This window comes from Harpia harpyja, chromosome 12 (genome assembly GCF_026419915.1).
Source record: "Harpia harpyja isolate bHarHar1 chromosome 12, bHarHar1 primary haplotype, whole genome shotgun sequence".
Classification (NCBI taxonomy): domain Eukaryota; kingdom Metazoa; phylum Chordata; class Aves; order Accipitriformes; family Accipitridae; genus Harpia; species Harpia harpyja.
The window spans coordinates 5,925,810-5,946,816 of NC_068951.1; the positions used below are offsets into that span (position 1 = coordinate 5,925,810).

The 21,007-nt window shown below is 43.8% G+C and overlaps 1 protein-coding gene across 7 annotated transcripts in view; it reads left to right on the forward strand.

Moving 5' to 3' along the window:
- PHF12 (PHD finger protein 12) overlaps positions 1-21,007 on the forward strand; it is a 33,202-nt gene that overhangs the window by 4,060 nt on the left and 8,135 nt on the right. For 3 of the 7 annotated variants that reach the window (XM_052804456.1, XM_052804450.1, XM_052804452.1), the window contains exons 3-9: positions 11,465-11,537; positions 13,112-13,499; positions 14,071-14,191; positions 15,328-15,460; positions 16,158-16,322; positions 16,975-17,136; positions 18,219-19,035. In XM_052804456.1, coding sequence (XP_052660416.1) covers positions 11,465-11,537; positions 13,112-13,499; positions 14,071-14,191; positions 15,328-15,460; positions 16,158-16,322; positions 16,975-17,136; positions 18,219-19,035 — 1,859 coding nt within the window. Of the gene's footprint in view, positions 1-2,580; positions 2,689-11,464; positions 11,538-12,103; positions 12,326-13,111; positions 13,500-14,070; positions 14,192-15,327; positions 15,461-16,157; positions 16,323-16,974; positions 17,137-18,218; positions 19,036-21,007 lie in introns of those variants that run through there. The other 4 variants (XM_052804451.1, XM_052804455.1, XM_052804453.1 and 1 more) reach the window with 4 other exon arrangements.

Below are 21,007 nucleotides of genomic sequence, written 5' to 3' on the forward strand. Positions count from 1 at the left end.
AAGGGGCTTCCCAATTCATCTCTCAGGGTGTCAGCTCTTCTCACAACTCCGTTTCAGAATTGCTAGTTCAGCATAAAACTCCTACAGGTACTGTAAGTGTCTGTGGACCGGGAGAGTTACCAGCCTGGCTGCAGATAGACTGGCTTGGTGGGAGAGATACAGGAAAGTGTAAAATCCCTTCCAGATACTTAGTTTCAACTTGGATTAGTATTGTAGTCAGGTGACTGTTTTCAGGTTTGAATTTACGGAGAGTTCTTTTTCCGTCCTTAATAGTTCTTGAAAACAGGACATAGGATTTTTAGCTCTTAAGTCTGCTTTTGGTTATGCTGTTTGCCCATAATCTGCTGCTTTGGGTGATGGTGCAGCGTGCATTTTCATTCTGATGTTCTGCCTTAACCCAGGCCCTTGGGAATGGTGTACACTCTTTCTTTACATGATTGAAAACCAATTTTCCAGTACTACTTCTATTCTTCCCCGTTTATATCCTCCTTCTGGCTATGTGATTGTTAGAATTCCCTGTATTTTCTTGAGCTCATGGTAAACTTGGTTCACGTTGAAGTCGGTTTGCAAAGTGACTGATGTTGCAAATTCATTACAGCTTCGCTGAAGGATTAGAAAGATCCCTGGGAGAGGAAAAGTTTAGTTAACAAGCTGGGGGAGGGGAGTGACAACAGGAGGGAGAACTAACAGAACGGTTTTGTGTTTGTTTGTTCTTTTTTTTTTTTTTTTTTTAAGTCTCACTGCCCAAGTTTCTGGTTGGAGGAGCCCAAAATTGCTAACCTCGCTGAACACTGCTGTTCAAGTCCCTGTTATATATCGCATGCTGCTGGCTGTGAAGCACTGCTAGCATGGCAAAATGACCTGAGTTGCCTAAAGCTGACCAGCTGCCCGTTACGGTAAACAGACAGTACTAGTTTTGTGGCACTGCCCAGCAAAAAGCCTTCCCTTAGCTGCTGGATCACCCCGCGGCTGTGCTGGGAGAGGTACGCTGCATCCATACTGGGGCCTGCTACCTCCATCAGACTTTTTGCAATGCTTGCCTCTTCGTGTTTGTATTTGGAGCGTTTGGCTCCATTTCCCCTCTGATTTGGCAGTCTTCGCCGAAGTGCTGTTGTCGAAGAACTGGAGTAACAGAGCTGCAAAGAGAAGTAGATGAAGCTAAACTAGCCTGAGTTTTGCATGTTTTCTATGAGTCATGTCAGTTAAGTGCTTTGCACAAAGAATGGAAAAAAGTTGCGTTTGACTGGTAGGACATCAATAACTCTTTCCCCACCTTATTCAAGTCTAAAATGTCCTGCCTTATCTTGGCATTTGGTCTAGCTTTGGGGGTTTTACATAAATATCCATTCTGTGTGTGGGGGAACATTAGCCTGTCAATTGTCTTAGCTAATCCTTCCCTTAATGGGCATCTTTGGCTGCCTCGGGGGTTTCAGGTGAAACTTTGGAAACTTTGAATGGTCTGAAGCATCTGCTGCTGCAAGGGGTAGCAGGATGTCCAGAAAGGTGCTGGAGAGGCTAACTTTACGCCTAACAGTGAGCTACAGAGGAGCAGGGTTTCAGTACACTGAATTACATACTGTCACTGGCACCTCTGGCAGCTTCAAAAAAGCTTGTAGTTTAACTGCAGAAAGTTTTTGGTTTGAGGCTTTCTGGGTTTTGGGTTTTTTTACATTAAATGACTGGCAAAAACCTACTTTAATGTTTATGTAATTGCATTTTGAAGATCAGAGTAAGCTGTTCTGTTACAAACATTAAATGTATCTATCTTAACTGATAGTTTGTTAAAACAATATTCTTTTAAGTATATACTTTTTAAAAAGAAAAAAAACCCAACTTTTGTTTTTATGTGTCCTTGGTTCTGATATTTTGGTAGGGTTGGGGCCAGTGTAGTCTTGGTCCTAAACCAGAAGGAAGCAACTGCGCTGGCTTGGTTTCTCGGTGCGGAGGGTAACTGCGCATGTGTCTGCAGATGTGGTAACATGATCAGTCTTGGCAGTTCTGTTCGGCAAAGTTGTACCAATGAGATCTTGTGCTCTCCTTATTTTGTCCTAAATCTCTCGATGCAAAGGCAGATAAGGTCAGCTTAAACCTACAAACTTAAGCTGAGGGCACCAGAGAACCATTCACAGTAAGAATTCGATGAACTAATCTAATTTGGGGACTTGGAAACCACATTTCTCACCTATGTGTGCATGCATGTTGCTCGTGTTAAACTGAGCTTGGGCAGATTTTGCAGTGTGGGCAAGAGTTGGTTGTTCAGATCAAGCTGTGGATGGCTGCTGCTGTTCTCAACATCAGTGTAAAGTGGTAGGAGCAAGGCATTAGGATTCTGACAAAGTCAAGGAGGGGGATGTTTAACTGGTTAACTTACACTTTGTCTTCAGACGTGGCTGCTGGATGGACTAGCATTATCTCAAACATCCATAATGATTTGAAGCTGTTTAAAAAAGGGCACAGTGCCGAGACTGTTAATAAGGAAAGTTCTCCACTGTTTTGTCCCTTTGCTTGGGAAGGTGCCAGTTTTATGTTGACTGGGACTTGTGGAACTGAGAAGTCTCTTTTTTTTTTGTGCTGCTGCAGGGTCCATTTTTGAGTTGACTCCTCAAGTTCAGTAGGATGCAGCGCCTTGATTTGAGGTGGGGTTCACCCACGGCTTTGTTCGTGCTGTGCTGGAGCTGGTCTTTCCTGGTATGTCAGACCCGCAGGCATGACTCACGGGAGCCTTTCAAAACGTGGAAAGGTCTTCCCAGAGGAATTCCAGCTCCTCCAGGCATTTGCAAAGGAAATTCTTAATTGGATTGGATTCATAATACTAATCTGCTAATGACTGTTTGTTATGGAGATCTTAGCGCTATCTTGTAAATATATTCACCTTCATTTAGCTTGCCTTGTGTCTTTTTATCACATACAAGCTCAGTGCTGTTAAGATTGTATAACTGCCTGTGGATCTTATAGTTGGGAATGGGAGGACTACTGTGTTTGTTACACAAAATCATATAATGCTTTCATAATTCTCCCCTCTCTCCATTTCTCAATGTTGCTTTAGGTGTGGTTAGTAAATGGGAAGTGGTTATGATTAGCATGTCTAACATCTGGCTGGGCTTCTCTTACAGCGGGTATGAAGGACATCTTGGATGGGGAGTGCCCCCATGCTGTTGTCAGCAGCAGAACTGTGAATTTCTAGTAAGAGTCAGGACCAAACATGCTTTTTTTTTTTTTTTCCTCCTGAAACTGACCTTTTTGACTTAGGTTGTAGGTGCTGTTGTGATGGTGTGAAGAACACCTGCATGTAGGGCAGGGCTCCTGGCTGTCTCCCTGTGTAGGACAGACTGAGTCAATTGGAGATTTCAGTTGTAGCATCGATACTGAAACAGTTTTTCTATGTAGTAAAGGCACGAACATCAATTCTTCTGTTTATTGACCCACACAAGTGGATGTTAAACTGTTTTTGTTGCTAGACTGACTCACTGGTACGTGTCAGGTTCTTGAGTTTTTCCTGTGCTCTGGAGCCCTTAATAATCCTTGAGTCAGTAGCAAGTAGCAGGAATCTGCTGTGAAGAAAGTGAGCAGTTACTTCCAGAGTAGGAAGGAGGTGTATCTTCCTGAAAGCAAGTGTTACAAAGCCTGAATATTTAGGGAGTGCTACCTCTTGCAATATCAATCACATGTGAGACGGACATACCTGGGTTTTTTTTAACCCGTCAGGAAGTAAGCTTGGACTTCTGAAAATGCTAATGTATCTGAGACTATAATATGGCTTTGTCATAGGGGTATGAAGTACTGGATTTGAAAGAAGTGAGCGTAAGCAAAAAGCGTCTTGCCACGTCAGGTTACTGGCTAAACTTGTGATTTTTGTGACACAGTCAGATTGCCGGAGCTGGCTTTTTCTACTTATAGTAGTCGATCTACGCTGTCTCCAACTCCACTGCTCACTAGATGTCTGCCCAGCTTCCTCAAAGGAATGCTGCAGTATCTAGTAACTCTGTAAGCTGAGTAAAAATAGTGTTGTATCTTCTTTTTAATAAAGGGGTTGACAGATATCAGTTGTAATGCAATTACATACCTTTTTAGGGTATGGAGTAAATGCTCCCTATAGCCAAAAATGAAGAAATTCTATAAATCATTCTTCCAGTTGGTGTATCAGATCTTGAGTACAAAAGGCAAAGAGCATCTCAGCCAGCTGGGGGAAATCTAGCGCCTGAACCCAACTCTAACCTATTTCTGCTGACGTCTGCTCTGCACGAGTCACTTGAAGTAAACTAGATGGAGCTGGAGATTATTGACTTTGAACCCTGCAGAAAGCAGTGGCCTGAGGATGCAATTTAGCAGGCTGAAAACCCCATGCTGAATTTCTGGCAAGCGCTAGCGATTGGTGTGAAACACCTGCCTGTACAGCCTCTGACTTTGGGCGAGGCATCATGTGAACTTCCCAGTGATCTCCGTCTCGAATAGCAACAGGAGCAGCATATGAAGGTGATGGGAAAAGGCAGAAAAGACCGTATACCCTGCTTTAAGGGTTTTTTTGGTGGATATTTCTATTGCTGCTCTTTTCCCTCTCTTCCCCAGTGTTCTTGGGAAAGCCTGGTCCACATGTAGGTGTCAGAATTATACTTCACTTGTGCCTGTGTGAAGACAAATTCATACTTTTGCTTTTATGGGTCTGTCCTTCATCCTCTTCTGATGTGCTGCTTTCCTTTTTTCCACCTTATGGCTTCTGTCCTTTCACCCCTGTCTCCTTTGAACACGTTCAGTATGGCTAGGGCTGAATGTGTTCACTTTTCAGAAACCTCTCAGACCTGTGTTTTGATTATTTTTTTTTTTTTCTCCACCAGAGATGTCTCTTCATTTATTGTTCTTTAAAGACAAAATTGGATGAAGTGATTCTCACTAGAGCTGTCTTGTTCCTCAGCCCTCTTTCTTTTCCCTGATGCTGCCCTATGTGTCATCCTGCTTTGAGAAGATGACTTCTAATCTGTTAAGAAGCTGGTGCTGTAAAGATCTGAACACTTAATAATGAATCTGGACATTGAATTCAGGCTATTGTTACTATTGTCTGCGGTACAGGCATGAGTGATGCATGGGAAAGAAATGGGAGTCAGGTGTGCAGAATGCCTGAATTTCTGGGTCTGACCCAAATTTTCCAAAGTCAACAAGTCTTCCTATTGACTTCGTGATTTCTGCTTGTAAATACAAAGTTGGACAGTTGCCTAGCAGATATGTCCCAAATATCAAGAGTTCATAAAGAACCAAACTGATTTATAAGAAAAAAAGCAAAACAAACCCTCAGTGCGGTACAGGTGGCATTATACACTTTTTTATGCTTGCTTATTTATATAGGTATATACTTGGTTTTTTAATATGTATACAGAAGTCTAATATCTTAAAAAAACAATACTTCCTTTAATTTTTTCGTCAGCTGTTAATGATGCTAATAACTAATGGGTTATCTAGAGAATGGTCTCTGTGGGCCATGCTCTTTCTATAAATAGAAGTCACTAATTACTTCAGGTGATCACATGTTTACATGCAGCTTATCCAGTTTATTGGACTCTCCTGCTTGTCAGGTCTGAGACAAAGTTCTACTTCATCAAGTTGGAGGGAACTTTTTCTGATTCCCCATGAGTCTCAGGATTGCCTGCGCAGGAGTGCATGGGGAGGAGGCTGGAACCCTGGTGACAAGTGGGAAGGGAAGCGAGGTAAGGTAGATAACACGTGCTTCTATGAGGGTGTACTTAGCTCTCTCTTCCCAGGATGAGACTAGCGGGAGCAGTTTGAGGAAGGATACAAGTAAATAACTTCACTGGCTTCAAATTTCACAAAATACTCTAATTCACAATACACTAGCGCTTTGGCTTGTGAAACGGTACCTGGCTCTTAGGAGCATCGATCGTAGTACTGCTGCCAGAGACTTGAGCCGCTAGTCAGCACAATGTTCTACCCTTGCAGTGCTGAACACTGGCTGTTTTAGAAGATAGAAATAAGCACGCAGTGAATGAAATTTTGGGATCTAGCATACTGGGTGATAATACTTCTTAAACTCTTATTTAAGAGTTTGAGTCTTCCTCTGCCCTTGTACTGGTATGTGGACAGATTATGTTAGCGTACCTTTATTTTATCTTTGCATGCGTCTTGTTTCTCACTGTTTGGCCATATAATGGTGTTTTAATCCTGCTTCTGTTCTCTTGTCTGTTGCTGAACCCTTATTTCCAACTCTGGCCATGCTGTTGGAAAGATGCATGCTAAGCAGATGCAGTGTTCCAGATGATGGGATAATTGGTGACCTGTGAAATGGTCATTTTGGTTCCCTTCCTTGCATAGTGGCAGCCAAAATAATCATGTACTGACCTGTCCAGTGATGTCCAGGTCTCCTTGCTGGATGTTACTAATTTAGAACTACTTATATGCATGCTCAAGACTTTCACTTCAATGTAAACAAAGTTACGCTGGCTGCTATCAAGTTTTTTTCACTAGTTCCCCCAGGAGTAGTTGCACTGCAGATGATGCTCTGTAGTTAATGTGAATTGCACTACTGGCTTCAAGTAGGTATAACTTATAAAATATGTGAGCCTAATTGGGACCAGAAAGTGTCTGAAACTCTCTTAGTTTTAAGGTGATCGGGTCATGCTTAGAGGTCTGTAAAGAACAAAAATTATGCCTGGCTTATCTGAAGTTTGGTGGTCTTTGCATTGGTGCTTGAGAAATCTTTGGCTTCATTGAGAAGATGGTTTCTTGTACTCCTGAGTGTCGTGACTTTACCCATGTTAATGAGCAGAACTTGTAGACCCTCGCTGAGTAGTTTGTGCTGAGGAATAATCCTGACACTACTGGAATAGAGGAGAGAACCGACAGTATTCCTAGTAACCATCTTTAAGGTAATGGAGTCTGACTTCTGTCTTCAGAAAATAGTAAACTCTTTGTTGATCCAAGAGCTGCAATAGGAAGGTAAGAGAGTTCCAGTGGGGAGGAACTTGAAACAGGCTGCAGCTGTTAGCTTGTTTTGTGTGTCTTTATTATGTATAAGGTAAAGGCTCCGAGCACTGGGTTCCAGGTGTCCTCCTCCTGCAGGGTTTTGGAGCAGCTGTGAACAGAAGTGTGTAACTTGGGCGCAGTAAAACTGTTTCAAAGAACTGAATTTGTAAATGATGCAACTTTCTCTGTTTCTCAATGGGGCTCTTGTGATGCGCTGACAGTGAGGTTGGTTTCCTGGTTTGTTTTAGTTACGGCTGCCATTGAGGCCCTGCTGTAGGAAGCCAGGGAGCCTTGTTCTTTATGAAGCTGGTAGAACAGCTGTAGCTCTATCCATCATTGGGATAAATAGGAGTCCAGTAGAAGAGCCAAAAGCTTTCTTCGTTTATCTAACTGGCAAACATAACCAGCATCCTTCGTTATAAGCCTGTCATTGAGTCTTGGTGAGTTAATTAGAAGATTTCTGAGAAGGAAAAATGTTCTTGCCTACATTTTTCCGTGGGGTTAATATTTTGCCCTGCACAGAAAAAAATACCTAAGTCCGATTGTTGAAAACAGAATACATCAAAGACAAGTTGTTCAAGAAAGCTTCGCCAAACAGTGGTTTGTTTTCCTGCCACCATTATCCCACCCTGATAGCTGGCTGCAGCCTGGTGGGTCCAGAGCGTGCTCTTAGTAGTGTCAACGTGCCTTTGACGCAAGATGGCCACCAGGAATGCTGAGTGTAAATAACTTCAGGTTTGCTTATAACTGGTTCCTTTGAGAGCTATGGCCCAGTTTGTATTGAAGAAGGTGCCATTCCTTTGAGCGTTTGTTTACTTATTTATTGAGGTCAGCAAAGTGAAGAGTAATTGCAGGATTTAGACTAACAACAGGCATCTGATGTATGAGAGCTCCAGAGTGTGAAATTGAAAAGCTAAGTGGCTTCACGCTATTGTTTGCTTGATAAAAAGTCCTAATATATGGATGACTCTTGAAGATTTTTTTTCTTTTCTTCATCATAGCCATTTAAATTTTATTTAAGGGAGGCTTTGCTTAATGTTCTGACCATAGGAGCTAGTCCAAAAGTTTACAAGAGCAAGTCTTGGCAACACAAATCTGCTATGAATTTCAGGAGATGCTGCTTAACTTTTTTAGAAAAAAGCCATGAGACTAGTATTATGGCAAGTGACTTTGTATCAGCGTAGTGGATTTTGAATAAGCTGTGATAAACATCTCTAATTTTCAGAGGCTTTGTATGAGTTGGTCTTCCATGTGTTTGTATAGGTATTAACTTTGAAAGTCAGCCTCAGTTTTTCAGAGCTGTCTTTGTCTTAAACTCAGAAATATGTTCTGCTGAGCAGATTTGATTTGGGTGACACCAAACCTTCCAGGTAAAATAGTGCTGGCCACCACTCTTGCCTGTGATGACAACAGGGGGAAACTTTCTGAAACAAAGGCTCAGCGAAATTGTACAGAACAGTACAACTGATTGGTTTGTAGTTGAAAGGAGATATGTTGTAACTGAAGATAAAGTTGGTGCTGTACAATTCCAGGTCCTGTTGGCAGCAAACACTAACGGCTGGAGATCTGCATGCTAATGAACCTATGAAAGATGGGGAGAAAACAGCCATGGTGCTCCTGCCAAAGTGCTAATTCTTACCTTGGTTATGAAGATCAAGTATATTGTTCAGATTTAAAAATCAGTTTCTCTTATGCTTAAGGTAAAAGGTTGAAGAATGTGGTCATAACTAGTCAATTAAAACAGCATTCTTTAGCGCTTCCCTGGCTTTATGCTAAGACCCAGGAAATGCTCTCTGCTTGCAGAGAGGCCAGCAGTGCAGGAACAGCATTCATCAGTCTTTGTTAGTGCAGCGAGCTGCCTTGATGAACAGTTCATTAACCAGGAGAAGCAGAATCAGTCTTTTAATACACTTGCTATAGCAGTTAGGCCCTGACAGTGAGCAAAAAACCTCAGGAGGCTAGTCTGAGAGCTAAAACCTTGCTGCTGGTCTGAAACTAATCTTTCATCTTTCGCCCTCCTTCCACAGGCCTTTGGGTAGCAGCATTCATTAAAATGCTTCTCTAAGCTGTCATTTAAGAGTCGTGTGTATGTAGGATCTCATTGGTTTTGAGCAGATAGTTCAAACGTAACAAGTGGGGCAATAACATAAACACTTAAGAAGAAACCTGTTCTAACTCTTCTAGGCATCTCTTAAGATTCACCATGGTATTAATTGTTTCATTGTAAAATGAGTAAGATTGAGGTAACAGTTAAAACAAATAACTGGAGGCATCTGGCAGCGCGTGGATCCCTGGCAGGCCGTGCATCCATTGGAATGGGGCAGACGTGTTTCCAGCAGTTCAGGCACGCTCGTCGGTAGCTTCAGAGGGCTAAAATTCACTACAAACAAATCAAAGTGTGTGGGGTTTTTTCCCCGGGGGTGCTGGGAAGGGAGGAGGGAATAGGCCAGATGAATCCGTACTGGCTGTAGCTGCAGATCTAAGAGCTCGGTTTCCGGCAGGAGTAAAACCTGGACTTGCAGGATCCACCTTAGGACTCAGAATGGATTTATGCTGCAGCAAGCACAGGAGGATCATTTGTTACTTTCCTCCTTCCACCCCCCTTCCCCGCTTCCATTAGCAAAAGATTAGTTTGGGGCAGGGGGGAGTTATTTCAGCCAAACATTTGAAGCTTCGTGTAAAGCAGCCAGTAGTTGAGGCTTTGGTGCTCTCATCTAGAGCCTGATCTCTTGTTCATCCAAGTCCTCCAGGAAATGAGAAACATAAGCTGCAGGTATGTTTGAGCATATATGCAGAGCACTGCATTTCTGGAGCGCCTGGAACACAGAGGCCTCTGAAACCCTGCACTCCTCAAAATGGCTGCCAGATGTGTTGGCTCTACTGAATTCCCCGGAGCCTGACACCAGAAATGCTGAGGTTATTACCAGTTTGGTTCTTGCTGTGTTCTTCCTTCAGTCTTCCAGGCACAGTGTTGCAAGACCGAGTGTGACCCTGGGTGGCTGCAGTACCTGCAGAGGCTTTCTGTTGGCACACTGGCGTGCTCGGGGCAAGGCTCACTGGGACTCTGTTTAAACACAGGAAGCATGTTTGTTTTTACAGCTCAAGCTTGGGAGCCTGGGCTGGGATCCTGTGCCATTTCCCCGTGCTAGGAGCAAGATTCTCGAGGAAGACAGCCTCTCCCTTTGCTGCAAAGTACAGCTCTTACTGGCCAACAAATCTGCATCTTGCCCTCTCTGGCTTGCCACTGCTGGAGAGTTCTTACAGCTTAACTTGGATTTGTTTTGATATTTGTAGGTGCAATAAACAGTATAGAGACTCGTGAAGTGAACACAGTCTGGCTGCCCATGCTCGCATGGCTTCTTGGGCCGGTCTTCTAAGCTCCTCGCTAGTGTGGCTGCACTGCTGCTTGGTCACCTTGTAACCCAGTCAGTCCCTGCTGGATCCCTTGTAACCTCTTTCCCGGTCAGTGGGAAATGGAGCTTCCAGGTCCTGCGATAGCATGTCTATCTGTTGAGTGTTCAGCACAAGAGAGTAGACTCGCTATGGAGCTGTCTCTAGCATCAGTAGGCAGAACTTTTAAAAGCGTATCTTAAAGCCAGGCTGCATGGTAACTGGCTGTTTATCTGACAGCATGTATGCTTTTCCTGCAACAGTCAGCAGTTTGCTAAAATAACAAATCTTAATGATAAAAAGGTGTTGGAAAGTACTTGAGCTAGTAGTAGGATCTGTAAGGAAAGTGTATCATCTAACATATGCTGCTCTGCGTTTAACTGAGGAAGAATGTTTCTCAAAATAGTCCTCCTTACCCCTTCATCTAATTTGCTTTGGTTTATTTCTAGCATCAAAATGAGAATGTGATTTCGATGTGATACAGCTTTTATAGTAAGTGCAGATCCATGTGAGTAGGATGTATCTTGTGCTTTATAGCCAAGGCAAGCTGTATATGGTGACACTTTTAAGAGTATTTGGGTTTTCTTAAGATAGAAAGTGGTTTCCACCATTAAGTAAGTGTGCCCAGGGATGGAGTACATGGGAAGCAGTGGGTAGACTTCATAGCAGCTTGTTCAGTTGGCCTCAAACTGCAAATTCAAAGGATGGAAATGCCTAGATATGTGACTGTGCTTGCTGCACGGGAATCTGTGTAGTCTTACATGGAGTGATTAAGTTATTTAAGGAGGCGTTGGTGTTGGGGGGAGGTATACGAGTTGCACACAAGTGAATCTTCCATTTATCTTTGCTATTCAATTCTAAGACTGTCCTCTGAAACCATGGAGCACGCTACATTGTGGAGATGAGATGGGTGTCATGGAAGACTGGCATCTTAGAGGTGTCTTGCTAAGTGGATGTATGGGGTAGCAAAACTGGGGAGCACCACTGTAAAGAAAAAGAGGAAGTGCCTGGAAGCGGAACTTGCACAGCTACCCTGACTCGGGCTGCATGTATGTGAGAAGAGGCATTCCAGAAATAACAGTAAAGCTTTGTATTTCTCTTGTAGCAACCCTCCGCTCAGTGAGGAGATGCTGCCTCCGGGGGAGTGGATGTGTCACCGCTGCACTGTACGCCGCAAGGTAAAGCCTCTCGTAACAGACATGATCCCTGCCCTGTTGACTGTCCATTTGAAATGTGAACCCTGTGTTTTATACCTTCCTCTCCCCTTAATGTGAACGTATATACCACCAGAGTTGCTCTTTGTGCTCACGGTTGCGAAGGCCTTTGTTAGGAACAGGCTTAAAGAAAATGAAGGGGTCTTGATGAGACCCTCCTGGTATTTTTAACCTTGCTACTAGGAACCAAAACTGAAGTGCCTGATGTGTTCTTGTCAAGCTGTGCCTTTTAAACTGTTTGCCCCACCCCTTCTGGAAAGGAGGGAGAGCTGAGGCACAGAGGGAATGGGAGCCATGCTTGAGGAGGTGAGCTGTCTACAGGTGAAACAGGAGTCAGGTTAATGCAGCTTTGGCATCAGGGCTGTGATTCTGGTTAATCTGTGTTTTTTTAGAAGTGTGGCTTCACAGCAGTTGCACATCAGCAGAGGATGATGTTATGATTTCCTGGGCTGTTGAACAGGATGGGGAGGAGATGATTGGGCAAGATTGTGGCTTGTCTTTGTTTTTTTTCCTTGATGCTCTTTCTCCAGGAAGCTATCTTGCACAATGTAAACATCTTACTGCTGTGCCTACGTAAGACTGCGTAGCAGAGGGTTTAGAAACTGCACCAAACTATCTAGCAACTGTTCCCTTGAAGTGACACCCAAAACAGATTGGAAGAAAACTGTGTACTCAGCCTTTTGTTCCTGAAGCGATTGCCTTGTCATGTTTCCAGGGTACTGTTCAGCCATCTGCCAACAGTAAAAATGAAGGTTGCCAATTTAAAAAATAATAATAAAATAAATAAAAAAACAGAGAGAGAGAAAAAAGGAAAAAAGTCCCCAACTTTTCTGTATTAAAAATTGCCTGATAACACTCTGTTCCTTTTACAGACCATTTTAGTGATCAAGTAGGTTGGTTCATCCATATTGGTGATTCTGTCAGGCACTGGAGCAGTGCACAGGTGCCCATACTAAGCCGTGCAGCATCCTCTCTTGTTACAAAATGGATCTCGCGGTGATTGCAAAGTATTGTTTTCCTCTGCTGTGGTTCTTCCTGCCCACCTTGTTGAAGATTCCTGTCGTCAAGAGATAGGAGAGTGTTGTTTGTATATTGTGCTTGTATTCTCAAGCTGACCTTCTTGTTCCATAATGGGTTTGGATGCACTGCCAGGGTTTAATAGACTGCATCGACAATGAACGGTCTACTGTGGAGTTTCTCAGTGTTGGCTAGCAAAGTAAACAGAGTTGTCTGATTCGTCAGGTATTTAGGACTAGATGCTGTGAAACGTTGTCCTCATCTGGACTCAAATATGGCTATCCTGAAAGGAGAGAGACATGCTAATTTCCTTCCCCATGCTTGGTTCCCTTCAGCTGTTGTCATCTGTATGTTAGCTGCAATCAAATTGGTTTTGCTAGGTCAAGGCTTTAATGACTTTACAGGGGAAGTTGTAGTGGCTCAAGCCTTTTCAGATGCTTTGTCTTCGATTGCATATTTGTCAAGGTTGATGTGCTTTGTTTGTGGCCTCCATGATAAGCCTGCCTATTCATGTCGTGCAGAAGCGAGAACAGAAGAAAGAGCTGGGGCAGGTAAATGGATTGGTGGACAAATCTGGGAAAAGGACCACCTCCCCCACCAGTGACGCAGACCTGTTGGACAGGTCTAGCAGCAGCATCAGGGCTAATGCGCATGCCAGGATCTTGGAAAGGAGAGCAAGCCGGCCTGGCACTCCCACATCCAATGCCAGCACCGAGACCCCCAACTCAGAGCAGAATGATGTCGATGAGGACATAATTGACGTGGATGATGACTCTGCCATTGCAGAAATGGACTGTGGGCAGCCCCAGCTGAAGCGACCCTTTGAGCTTCTTATTGCTGCTGCCATGGAAAGGAACCCAACGCAGTTCCAGTTGCCGAATGAACTGACCTGCACCACAGCACTTCCAGGTGAGCAATGGCTTGTCTAGTGTTGGTGAAGATGTCTGCAGTTGCATCCTGCTGCTAGCTTGCCTCTTTTCCCTCTTGACTCCTTGGTAGCTGTGGCTCCAGTGATACTCACTGGTGAAAGCAGAGGGTACAGAAGTACCCCTGGTCGTCCTCCAGCTGTCCAACAGCAGGTGGCCTTTCAGATGTGAGCTGTGGGGACACTGCTACTACAAACTACACCTCCATCAGCACTTGTGATAGATGCTTGCTGTTGTCACCTTAGTCTAGGTCATCAGTTTGAAGAAAAGAATTCCAATTGTCAAAATACTTGATTTTGATTTATGATATGATAATCTAGTAACAAAGTAATGACTTAATGTATAGGATGTAACTGAAATTATTAAGTGTAAAATATGCCTGTCTTTAAAGCCAACCTCTGTCACTTAAGGCTAGATTTAGTGGTTGATAAGGGTTCCTTAAGCAGCTCTCTTTGCCTTTTCTGTTTGCCTCTGCCTGAGATGATTATGTGTATCTACCAGAAAGCAAACTCTGCTATGTGGGTAACCCAAAGCCTTTTAAAATTTGCTTTCAGGTACTAGTAAGAGGAGGAGAAAGGAAGAAACCACAGGAAAGAACGTGAAGAAAGCACAACACGAGTTAGACCACAATGGTTTGGTTCCCTTGCCGGTGAAAGTCTGCTTCACATGCAACAGGTACTTGACTTCCAGGGAAGCTCTTCAGTGTAGCTGCACCCTTCACAGGAGCAAAGTTCTTGCTGAAAAAAGTAGATTACCTTTTTCCTTTCCCATTCTCCTTCATTGACTTGCTTACAATCCTCTAAATAAATGGGGGAATAATCATCTTTGCTAAATAACAGATGTTTAACCATGGCAAGTGGAGGTGTGGCTTCTGCAGCCTTGCGTGGCTGTAAAGGGTTTTAAAACGTAGCCTGAAGAGAGTGAGCCATCTTGTCCTCAGTATTTTTCTACTAAGAAAAATTCTAAAGTGATGGTGGTTTAGAAAATGGAGATATTTGTTCATGGTTCGTAAAGGAAGTATGCGAGGAGGTGACCTTTAGGAAATAGAAATCTACCGAGAGAGATATAAGCCCAAGACAAATAGGAATATTGTGCTGAAATAGTAAATCTGAAAACCAGTACAAAATACTGCTGTTTTTTATAACTGCATAAAAAAATGCACAGATAAATCCCAATTCAAAATGTCAGTGAAAACGAAAAACTTTATTTCAGGATCCCAGTCAGAGTGAGTTTCTGGAGGTGGGCTGGAGACTCAGGTGGGCTTTTGTGGAGAACAGCTGATGACTTTGTTGTAGAGTGAAGACATCTTTAAAGCCTGGGGAATCGGATGTAGGTAGCTTTCTGGAGTTTGAGACTTGTTCTGAGAACATCTTGTTGAAGTAAATGTCCCAACTTCACACATGATTCATCGGAGGAAAATTGTAATAACCTAAATCTGAGATTCCCTTTTGATTTTTGAATTTTTGCTCTAAATGAAGCCACTCAGAACTAACACACAAGGTCAACTTGAAAAGTTCCTTATGTGAGTCTGACAGGTGCTTACAGCTTTCCAGCAACGGCATCTCCTCCTGCCAGAGGACCTCTTCTGCACCAAGAAACCCTCACGTGCCTGGGCAAGTCCTTTTGCCTTGAGCGGGTCTTGCAGAAGGTCCATATAGATCAAGTTACAAATTGGAAGCCTAATTTTGGATGCAGGTAACATAGTGCAGGGGAATTGGCGGGGAAAGATAAGCTAAAGTGGTTAGCTGAGCTTGCCGGCGTGTTCAGTGTATATTCTGTATGGGAAATAAGATATGGTGCTCTCTTTGCAGGAGTTGCAGAGTGGCACCTCTAATTCAGTGTGATTATTGCCCACTCCTGTTCCACATGGATTGTCTGGAGCCACCGCTTACTGCCATGCCTCTGGGTAGATGGATGTGCCCAAATCACATAGAACATGTGGTGGTAAGCAGGACTATGATTGCAGTATGGTAACCGGATGCTGGAGTGGAACCTGGCAGGTCCATTAAAGGACAAAGTACAACAAATGTAAAACAGCTTCTGAGCTCTTATTGCTCCCTGTAACGCTTGTAAAGCTCCTGCTGCAAGCAACGCACTCTCCAAAGGAATATGCTGCTGCTATCTGCAATAAAATAAAAGATGGGGGAACTCCTTCCTGTAACTGAAGCTGACAGCTCAAATTGTGGCTTACTGACAGCTTGTCTAGTTTTCGGACTGGACTCCTTAAGATCTAGATGAGCTTCCAGAACTGTGATACAAAGCAGCACAGTGCTACAAATAGGGGAAGTAATTGTTTGCATGCTTAACCCAAAAAACTTTCATTCCAAGAGGGAGTTTTCATTTGTGGAAAAGCAGTGTACTTGACACTAAATACTCAGGAAACAGGGGGCTGAAACAAAGGGCTTGTGCCCAGACAAACTGCTTCTGAGAGCATTGATGCTGCTTAGTAGGCCTCTAAATGCTTTTGTATTCATCTCCAGCAATGTGCCCTTTAACAGAAGTGGTTAGTGCTGCAGGAAACGAATAGTCTAAAGCTGAGCTGATGCTGTACTGCCAGTGCTACGAGGCGTTATGAAAGTCTTAGGGTACATTAGAGTGACCCGCAGATCCCTAACTCCTGTGGCATTATCTGATCACCCAGCTGAACCAGAAGAACTTGACCCTGAGTAATCGGTGCCGAGTATTTGACCGGTTCCAGGACACCATATCTCAGCACGTTGTCAAAGTGGATTTCTTAAACCGAATCCATAAGAAACATCCTCCGAATCGCAGAGTTCTTCAATCAGTGAAGAGAAAAGGTTTGAAGGTATGTGTAAACAAGTAGGTGTTGGTGAAACTCCCTGTATATGTATTCTAGTCTGGAAGGGAAAGCAGCATGTCCCGTAGGGATAGCCTTTTGGGGCAGGAGGAAGAGGGTGGGGTCTGAATGAATGTGTTGGTGAGAGGTCTGGAAGTCAGCAGTTACTTTTCACTACATGTAGGGTTTAAGAAGCTTTTTTCCTGCCAACCATAAGGCTCAGCTATTACAAGTAAGCCTTTAAATCTGGCACAAGCATAGAAAGTACAACACAAAACCTCCTGAAGGTGGCCCTGCATTCAGAATTGGGGCTGCTGCATGTTCTGTGTTAAAACCCAAAGAGTATTTGCTGCCGGAATGACTGAAAAATGCCATACAGGTTTCCCTTCTTACTTGGCCTTTTTTGCATGATTTCTTTCATGCTGTAGCCACCACATTGTGCTGAAGTCATGCCTGACCTAAGGGAATAAAACCTATTAATTTCAGCCTAGCTGCATCAATTTAAAGCACTCGGTCCTTGAAACTTCTAATGTATTGTCTGCGGGGTTCCTTTGGGTCAGAAAGCAGCAAACACGAAGCATAGTGCTGGTTAGGCACTTTGTTTAACTAGTCATTCTTGAGTAATTGTTCTCATGTGTGATCTTCTTTCTCTACAATGTAGGTTCCTGATGCTATAAAGTCCCAATATCGGCTTCCACCCCCGTTACTTGCGCCTGCAGCAATTAGAGATGGCGAGCTGATCTGTAACGGGATCCCTGAGGAACCCTTGCAGAAGCACCTTTTGAACACTGAGCACTTAGCCAGCCAGACAGAACAACAGGAGGTAAATGAAGTCAAATGCTTGGACTCTATGTCTGTAGTTGCTTTGGTACAAAAATCTCTTCCATTTCAGTCATGATCAGAGCAGTTGTCTAGGAAACCAGTCTCAAAATCATGTCTGAAGGTGATAGCTTGTCTTGTCTCTGACACCCTTGCCCATTAAAACTTCATTCTGGCTTTCCAGGTGAAATGTAAAACTCCTCATTTGATACTTCAGGGAAGTGGTGAAATAGGCTTCTGGCCTTAAGAGTGGAGTGGAGGGCTTTCTGTCTAGATGTCATTTTTATTTCCTGGCAGAGGGGAAATACTTTCCACTTTGATTATGTAACGCTGCTCTCTGACACGTTTATTTGTATGGTAACGTCACATTTCTGGGCTGCTTTTTATTGCTGATAGAATTGGACTTTTAAATCAAGGTCAAACGAATGTTTAAATCTTGTATGAAACTTCTTGCCAGATTGCACAACGCAAAGGCATGTTGCTTTGCAATCAGTGGTGTAGTCAAGTCCTTCTGTTAGTCAGGCGGGATTCTTCTATGTGGCAGGTGCACATTCACCATGGAGCTTAAAACTTCGAATAAATCTTTTGGTCTTCCTCTACCTTGTGTAAAAGGAAAGGTGCTCTTCACCCCAGCTTTGTCAGGTGACTCCCTATAGCGTGAGGTAGATCAGCATGCTACGCAGTAAGTTGGAGGATTGTGTTTGGATAGAAGCCCGTAGTAGTGAAAGATGTGTTTGTAACTAGCTGAAGAGTTGCAACACTTAACAGGTGAAGAGAGGGAAGAGTTTGGGGGTGAGGAAGTGCATCTTCTGCCTTCTCCCTCCTTTAATCTCAGCTCCTCTCTGTACTATCCCCAGCACGGAGATAAACAGCACGTAATTCCGGTTGTGCTTTTGCACCTCTGGACAAAATTTTCTCCTGATGTAGATGAGCATCAGAGCAGATGCTGTAGTTTCAGGCTGCATCAGAGCAGTCAGCAGCACAGTGAGGCAGCTGAATTTCTTCGAGCTGGGTGAACGATGGAGTAACTGTTAAGGTTTGGAGCACTGTCTGTGGAGCTAACGTGGACTTTTTTCTTCCTCCCAGTGGCTCTGTAGTGTTGTTGCGCTCCAGTGCAGCATATTGAAACATTTATCTGCTAAGCAGATGACTTTGCTTTGGGACTCTGAACAAACAGAGAAGGCTGATATTAAGCCTGTTATTGTGGCAGACGGCTCACTCGCCAACCCTTACCAGGCAGCTGACAAGGCACCCACACCTTCCCTCTATTCCATGTCATCCTGCACCTCAGGGATTACCACCCAGAATTCCTTGAGCTCCTCGCAATCCCAGCAGACTTTATCACAGGAAGATGTCAACTGCAGCTCTTGTATAGATAAATCCAAGAAGGTGTCTTCTTGCGGGACTTCGAATGGGCCGACAGCCTCTGACATTAAAGTAAATGGTCCTCATTTCTATGGCGTTTCATCTGAATCTTCAGCACAGTTGACTGACTCCCAGAGGCTAATCGGGTCTGGTAACACAATACCTGTTTTGTCTCATCGGCAAACGTGGCCTCGGCCCCTCACGCCCCCAGCAACTTGCGGACTTCTGAATCACACCATTGGAACCATTGTCAAAACAGAGAACGTAGCAGGACCCGTTTCTTGTGCACAAAGGGGTTCTGTGCCGGTCACAAGTATGCCTACGTCCATATCGAGCTCCTGTGCCAGCCTGGAGACCACCAGCACTTTGCAAAAGAAGAATGTGCAGACACAGATAGGACCGCCGCTGACAGCAGACCTGCGATCTGTGGGCTCCCCTCTGACTGCCACGAGGGCTCTCACCCCTCCACAGGCTGCTGGAGATGGGATCTCTGCTGTTGGGTCCACAAACAGATTCTGTTCACCAGCACCACCTTCAGGTACGTGCCAAACAGCTGATCTCAGCCCCCAGGGCTAAGAGAGTGTTTGGGCTAAATGTTATTCTGAACCTCAAGGGTTTAGCAGTATGCCCTCATCTAACTGGGAACTGGGCTTTCTGTGGAGAGCTGCGAGAAGTTTCTCAAGTCTCCTCTGTCTTAGGTCCCTCCGTGGGAGCCACAGGATGTATTTTTGCTGGCTGCTTATACCTGAGAGGGGAACTCTGTCCTGAGAAGCAGGATAATAGATCAGTTTAATTCTGGAAAGCAACAGTGGTTTTAAATCAGTTGGCTGCTGTCTCACTGTTTCAACAACTGGCCACTCCAGTGCTGCTTTAAAACTACCGATTTGTTTTAAAGCACTAGTTTGATTGCAAGGTAGTCCTTCTCACAAGAGCAGCTGTCTGGCATCTGATCCTATGATCTCTGTACACGGTAACAGTTCTGGCGGTGGTTGTGTCCCCTAGTACAGACGTGTTTGAAGTCTTCAGCTGCACAGCCTTGATGTTAGAGAAACACGGACTTGGGAACCCGTAGTCTGTTTAGTATCTGCTGGTCTGTTAATACGGGGTAGTTATGGACTTGGATGTACCATCTCTGTCCTGAGTTGTACGCAAAAAACTTGCTGTTAAAGTGTATATACCCATTCTTCAGTATAAAAATAGCAAGTCAAAGATGTTGAAGTCAGAGTAACTGCCCATAACTCAAATTCTGCTAGAATAAGCTTTCACTTAAAGCATTCTTCTTCTCTTCCCTTCCCCCACACCAGCTCAACACTCAAAACTAGTAAACCCTTTGTGCAGGTTGGGTTGAAGCAGTTGCTGAAAAGCACGCGACGAGCTGTCTGTCACTTCTCTTGCAGTTCCTAGCTGCTCTGTGGCAGGCTTGTGTAGAGTGGCTCAGATCTGGTGATTGCAAGCAACAGAGGCAACATCTTTTTATTGTTCTTGTTAAAATTCCTTAATGAATAACTTCTGAGCTTTACCTCATGTTTGGAAGCAGTCCTCAGAGTACTTGGCCTCCTTGCTTATTGCTGAACAAACTTGGTTACTCCAAGGCTGCTAGTTTGACCATGCCCTGCTTAGAAATGCAAGGCTGGGAGAAGTTTTGGTAGTGGAAATGAGACCATACTATAGAAAACTTCTTGCTTGTGGTTTGAAGAGCACTACAAACTCTACATAATTTTGCAGTTACTTAAGATGTTAAATAATTGCTTTTGGTGCAAAGCTTGCATTCTACAAAATGCATATTAAAGCATCATTTTGGTGCAGTGTCTCTTGGGAAAGGTGTAAATATTTAGATGTTCCATCTAACATGATACTTGTATATATTTATAACAAATCTTAAATTACAGTGTGCAAATTCTCTTGCCAAGTACAAAAATACACATAATTCATGTCCTTTTTATTGCCATAAATTTCAGGCATATAGTAGTTCTACTTTTAAGCAAACCAACTCAAGAAGATCTGGTATCAACAATGCATTAAAGGGATTTTGTTTCCTGGCATTTGCCATTGCCTCTTTCAGCTTGCATGGTCACTGCCAAAGCAGTAGGATTTTATTTTGTAAATAATAAAATCTGCTTATGACTGTCAAATTCTTACTGGGCAGTGAAGTACACCCCAGACTTTATAATCGTGCAGAAATAAAAATGTGGCAATTGTCTAGGTCTGAACATGCATAAAAAGTACAAGCTACTTCACAAATGTCTCTAGGTTTAGCAAGCTCTTCAAGCTCCTGGGGACTTGGTGCTCATCTTTCCAGTCTGTGTAGGACATCGCTTACAGCCCATCACTGCTGCTGCTTCGAACAGGGAGTAGGAGCTTAAATGTATAGGTCCAGAATTCCTCCGACAACTGGAGGTGAGAGGCAGAAGCCGGCAGTTGGCTCTGTGTTGAAGGCACACACTAGTCCTTCTGTGAGAAGAAAGCTAATGGCCTCTAGTTCAGGCCTTTTTCGAAGCATGACTATGAGC